Source organism: Octodon degus, unplaced genomic scaffold (assembly GCF_000260255.1).
Source record: "Octodon degus isolate 3935 unplaced genomic scaffold, OctDeg1.0 scaffold00104, whole genome shotgun sequence".
Lineage (NCBI taxonomy): Eukaryota > Metazoa > Chordata > Mammalia > Rodentia > Octodontidae > Octodon > Octodon degus.
Genome location: NW_004524680.1, coordinates 4462806 through 4468300, shown reverse-complemented (window position 1 = coordinate 4468300; position 5495 = coordinate 4462806). Strand labels below are relative to the sequence as shown.

General features: G+C 56.4%; 1 protein-coding gene across 1 annotated transcript; it reads left to right on the top strand.

Annotated features, from left to right (window-relative positions):
- The first annotated feature begins 667 nt into the window (after window positions 1–667).
- LOC101586954 (lymphocyte antigen 6E-like) lies at window positions 668–1518 on the top strand. The gene is made up of 3 exons (XM_004638974.1): window positions 668–719; window positions 1052–1171; window positions 1298–1518. Exons 1-3 carry the CDS (start codon window positions 668–670, stop codon window positions 1516–1518), a joined length of 393 nt encoding a protein of 130 aa, XP_004639031.1.
- The last annotated feature ends 3977 nt before the right edge of the window (window positions 1519–5495 follow it).

The window sequence follows — 5495 nt, the reverse complement described above, 5'->3', positions numbered from 1 at the left end:
CCCCAGGATTCCTGTTCTTCCCCTGCCCAAAGCTGACAGGAGCCAAATCCTGCTTCCAGCTTGTTCACCGGGTGCCACAGACCCCAGCCCTCTGAGTAATCCTGGTGCAGAGCCCACAGCAGTCAGGTGTCCCCACCAGGATTCGCCTGCGCCCTTCATGCCATGTCCTGCCTAAGCTGCCTCCCAGACGAGAGGGGCATAGAAGAGCCTCACTGAAGGCCCTGGTGGAGCCACAGGAAGAAGGCAAACAGGCCTTCTCCAGCTTCCAGCGGGAATAGCCCTGGGCCCCGGCCCCCAGTGTAACCCCCAGTCCTCTGCCTCAGGAGTGGCCTGGACTATAGGCACCCTGCTAGCCAGTAGCATTTCATCAGGGCCACCAACAATGGCTACTCCAGGGCTGCCATTTCCTTCAGATTCTAAAAGTACTGACAGTGCCCCCACCCTGGCCTTGCTGTTCTGCTCTTTAATGGTAGCTGGGTGTGACAGGTAGCTGGGTGTGACAGGTTGCTGAAAAGAGTGAGGCATGCCTGGTCACCTGACACAGTCTAGGCTGAGACCCTGGCTGTGGGTGCACAGCGTGGCCCTCTAAGAGCAGCATCTCTCGCAGGCACAGCAGAACTGGCTCCTTTGGCTCTGTAAGCTCTCCACAGACGTCTACCCCTAGAGCATGAAGGTCTTCCTGCAAGTACTGCTGGCTGCCCTCCTGGGTGTGGAGCAAGGTGCGGTGCCTGGGACCCTGGACCTCCTCACAGGCCAAGCCCTCCTGAATCCCCTGTCTCATCAGCCCTGAGCAGAGGCCAGGAGTCCTTCCAGGCTGGCTCCCAGGGACCTTCTGTGTTTTCCAGGGTCCTCTGGAGGTCTCAATGCTGGCCTGGCCATTCTCTTGTCACTCTGTGTTTGGGGATCACTGGAGCTCAGGAGGGCCAGAGTCTGGTGCCACCAATAAATGTCCAGAAGCAGCTAGGCATTGAGGGCCAGGAGAAAAGCCAGCTTGGAAGGCCTCTCTGAGGGACAAAGAGGCACAGCCTGAAGCGTGTCCCTTCCTCTACAGCCTGTTCCCTCATGTGCTTCTCCTGCACCAAACAGAAGAGCAACTTCTACTGCCTGTGGCCAACCATTTGCTCAAAACTTGACAACTACTGTGTGACCCAGTCTATCTCTACTGGCACTGGTAAATTCTAGGAAGAGTGACCAGGCCCCACCTGGCTTTTCCCTCAGCCTGAGGCCAAGGCCCTGCAGGGGCTGTTCCTGTCGCTTGTGGGGTATAACTCCTCTCACACCCTCTTTTTCTACACAGGGAAAATCGTGGACTATGGCTACAGCCTGAGCAAAGCCTGCTCTGCTATCTGCCCCATATCAAGCTTTGACAATTACGTGACAGTTGTGGACAACAAATGCTGCTCAACCTCCCTGTGCAATTTCAGCGCTGCTGGAAGTGGACCTCAGGCCAGCGCCCCACTGCTGAGCCTTGGGGTCCTGCTCAGCCTGCTGTCGGCCATGCTGTGGCTGGGCCCCTGAACTGCTTTACCTGGTGCCCCATGCTCCCCCAGTTCTGGAAGAAAAGCCCAGCCCCTTCCAGACACCAGGAGGCTATTGAAGCTTCCCACTCCTCCTCATGCCTGTTCCACCTCCTTGGCCCCAGGGCCCAGCCCGCCCCTGCCCCAATTCCAGCCACCTCGTTTCTGGGATCAGCTGTGTCCCCGGAAATCTTAGGGCCATAAGGATGGAGCTCAGCCCTGTAGACACAGGAGGAACACCTCAACCCGAGGACCTTTGGGCAGGCTGTTGTGGGGGTACATGGGAAGGTCAGGACAAGATCAGGCCCTGTGGGGACACCCGAGAAAGCCCCTCACCCTGGCATTTCTGCACACACAGTGCACTAAATTCAGGGTTTTGTTCATGGCTCCAGCTCCAGGCCCCCACCCCAGATTCAGCTGAGCCCCTGTCTGACCCGCAGCCCTCGCAGGGGCGGGTGCTCTGCTGCTGCTTTAGTGCCTCAAATAAATGTTCCCACATCTTTCTGCTCTGCCTGGCTGTCCTCATGCCCCTGCCCCTTGCCAAAGGCCTCTCCCAGCAGGGCCCATATGGGGGAGGAAGAAGCCGAGAGCCTCAGGTTCAGAAGGGCCTGGATACCTTCCCAGGTCCAGCCCCAAACTGATGCCCACTGGGGTGGCAGGGAAGGATAAGGGATCCTGAGTTCACTCCTCAGTTCCTCTTTAGACCTGCTTATGAGGTGTAAAAGGGAAGCCCAGTGAAGGGACTTACCCAAGGTCAAGAAGGAAGGTCACATCCTGCAGTTTGGGGATGTGGAGACCGTGGTGCTCCAGCTAGCCTGGGTCGAGGAGGGCACTGTCCTGGCACAGCCATCACAGGCTGTGGGGAGACCAGGCCAGGCTGGACACGTCCCTCTCTCCAGATCCCTGTCCACCCGCTACCCGGAAGCTGAAGGTTTCAGTCTGTAATCTGCTAGCTCCAAAGTGGCACGGGGCATGGCAGAAGGAGAGCAGTTCATAGTGGAACAAGGCACCAAAAGCAGCAAGAGCAAGTGGAGAGCAAGACTCTTCTCCTCCCTTGTATTGTATGCAGGCTGCCTGCCCTAGACAGGTGCAGCACTCCCACTCCCAATCCCAGCACTAGACAAGCCAACCACAGTCTCTAGAGTCAGCCCCCTGGGGAAAGCCCGCCTCCCGTGACCAAGTGAGACTTGGGAGTGATATCCAGACACAAACCGCAACACATTTGCGGACGAAATGTGGCCTGAGCTGTCATGGCCCCGGCCCGTGGTGGTGCCCAGCCATGGAGCTCTTGGCAGTGGGCTGGTGAGGAACGGGCGGGAGCGTGCAGGAAGCTGCTCTCCCCGGATCTGGACGCCCTGTGCAGGCTGGTTTTTCAAAGATGCTCCCTGGGTGTTGGGTGGGGAAGGCGGAGCTGGGGCAGGTCTGCTCCAGGACTCTGTTCTGGCTGTTCCCCAGGGTCAGAAGGGCCCAGCAGGGAGGTGGGACCTGCCAGTGGCCATGCTCCCCTTTCCTGTCTCCACCCATCATCTAAAGCTGTGCCACATGGCTAAAGCAACAAGTACTCCGTGTGGACAGTGGGCATGGGACAAACAGATGCCATAAAAAAGAGTTACCAAAAGCCTCACCACAGACACAAACAGAGCCCCTGAGCCTACAGCCCAGGAAGTGCCCCCCCCCACCAGCGAATCAGATGACCCAGGAACAACACCATGCCTTTATAAACAGTCTGAAATGAGCGGAACAAGCAGCTCCTACCTAGACTGCTCTCAAACTCACAACAGTCCTTGGAGAGCAGCATCCTGAGTCTGGGGTTACAGGCGTGAGCCACGAGGCCTGGCTGAATCTCTGGGCAGCTCTGGCCACCTGCACCATTGCCCCAGAGTGGGTGTTTCACCCTTGCTTCCACCCCTGCTGCCGCTGTCACACATTTCCTTGGTGATTTGCCTCGGAGTGTGTCTGAGTTTGAGTCACTGCTTGTCCAGGTGGCAGATTGAGTCCGGTTCTTAGGAGCCCCACTTGTAGGGGGATGGTGGTCTTCATGGAAGCTCAGGGAGGACATCTGAACTCTGTGAGCTCAGTGTCCTTGTCATTGCCACAGAGGGAGACAAGCTTGGGACTGATCCTTAAAAGCATCATGAAGAGACCAGCCTCACAGAGGAGCCTGCCCAGGGCAGCTCTGAGGTGGGTGCCTGACTCCATCTCAGCAAGTCCTGAGGAAGGCTGGGAATCATGTCTGAAAACACAGCCCTTCCTGGAGTGCTAGCAAGCAAGGGGAACGAGGGTGGGAGCAGCCCTCTGTGGCACTCTGGTCATGGCCCTGAGGTGGAGGTGGACAGGGCTCTTCTGGCCCCTGAGCTCATGGTGCAGGGCTCCCTCAGGGTCAGGAGCTAGGACTGCGCTCCAGGGACATGGAGTGATGGAGCAGAAGGGAGAGGCAGGGAGACTGATGGTCTCTCCAGCACATCGGCCCCTGCGAGTCTCCAGTGATATTGTTTGGTGGCGCTTCTCAATATTCAGAGACGGGAGGTGGCTGAGCCACAATGAGTTGAAGTTACTTGCCTCCCTCCAGGCTGGGGCCTGGGGGCCCAGCCTCCCCTCTGGTCTGATTTGAAGGGCAGCATCCTTTTAGGGCTAAAGTCCAGGCATCTTGGACCTCCACAGTTGCAATGTTCCTATCCGCTTCCTGCTGCCTGTCAGTAGAGTAAGAAGGCCTGGAGGGGCAGCAAGGGGTTCCTGGATCCTGGCGTCTTGCGGGGGCAGGTGGAACCTGGAGTCTGAGTTTCCATTTCCTGAGCTGGGAGGAGGGAAGTGAGCTGTACACAGAAACAGGGGCAAAGGTGGGGTGAGAAAGGCAAATGCACAGGATCTCCAACAGAACACAGAGTTTAGAAACAAAGAGCAACTTATTTTGCTGGCATCTCTGTAAGGGACTAATGTCTCCTTGAGAGCCCTGAACAAAGCTTCGTTTTCATTTTTATATTGTTTTTTTTTTTCTGCAGTGAAATTTCTCACTGGAAATCAGCATGCAGCAGTCACAGAAGCAAAGCAGTAATTAAGGGGGCTGACCAGTGACCAAGGAAGGAAGTTCAGGCAAAGGGGTCCTGTATGCTCTGCTGACTACCTCATAGCTGTACCCACACATAGCTGGGGTCATCACTGTCGATTTCCTCTGGGAGCTCAGCTGCACAGTTAATCCACACTTGCCCAGCTTGGCCCAGAGGGAGGGATTCCTCTCTCATTTCCCTCTTTGATGCTATGTTGAAGAGCCTTACCTTTTAAATCAACTTGCCTCAGCCAGGCATGGTAGCTCATGTCTGTTACCCCAGCACTATGGAGGTTGCGGCAGGACAATCATTGTGAGTTCAAGACCAGCCTGGAATACAAAAGTGAACTCAAGGCCAGCCTGAACTGTATAGCAAAACCCTATCTCAAAAAGACAAAAAAAAAAAAAAAAAAAAAACATGTCTAGTCCAAACTCAGGCGCAGCATGAGTGAGATACTCTTCTGCACCCTTGGGACACCCCCCCCCACCATCTGCAGTCCCCCATCACACTGACCGAGTAAGAACTTCTGCCACATTCTTGGGACGCCCAGATCCAGCCCTAGCCCAGGTCCGGTGAGTGTGTGGGAGAGATTCCAGCTACCCTGGGCCCATGGGACCTGTCTGGTCCAAGCCAAGGCACAGCGTGGGTGAGAATCTTTGCCATGCCCTTGGGACCCCACCACCACTCCAAAGCCCCCCGCCACACCCACTGAGTGAGTGAGAACTTCTGACACATACTTGGGACTCCCAGATCCAGCCCTAGCCCAGGCCTGGTGAGTGTGTGGGAGAACTTCCTCTCTCCTCTACTCCCCCTTGCTCCTTCAGACTCAGCCTAGGCCTGGCATACAGGCCTGGAGTGAAACACTACACCTGCAGTCCCTGCAGAGAGACTAGGGGACAGAACCACCCAGCTAATCCAGGAGCAGAACATCTTG

Excerpts from the sequence above, each read along its gene's own strand:
- LOC101586954 (XM_004638974.1), top strand. The coding sequence starts at position 668 with ATGAAGGTCTTCCTGCAAGTACTGCTGGCTGCCCTCCTGGGTGTGGAG. Across the intron at positions 720-1,051 it reads CCTCCTGGGTGTGGAGCAAG|CCTGTTCCCTCATGTGCTTC; the intron begins GTGCGGTGCCTG and ends CTTCCTCTACAG. Across the intron at positions 1,172-1,297 it reads GTCTATCTCTACTGGCACTG|GGAAAATCGTGGACTATGGC; the intron begins GTAAATTCTAGG and ends TTTTCTACACAG.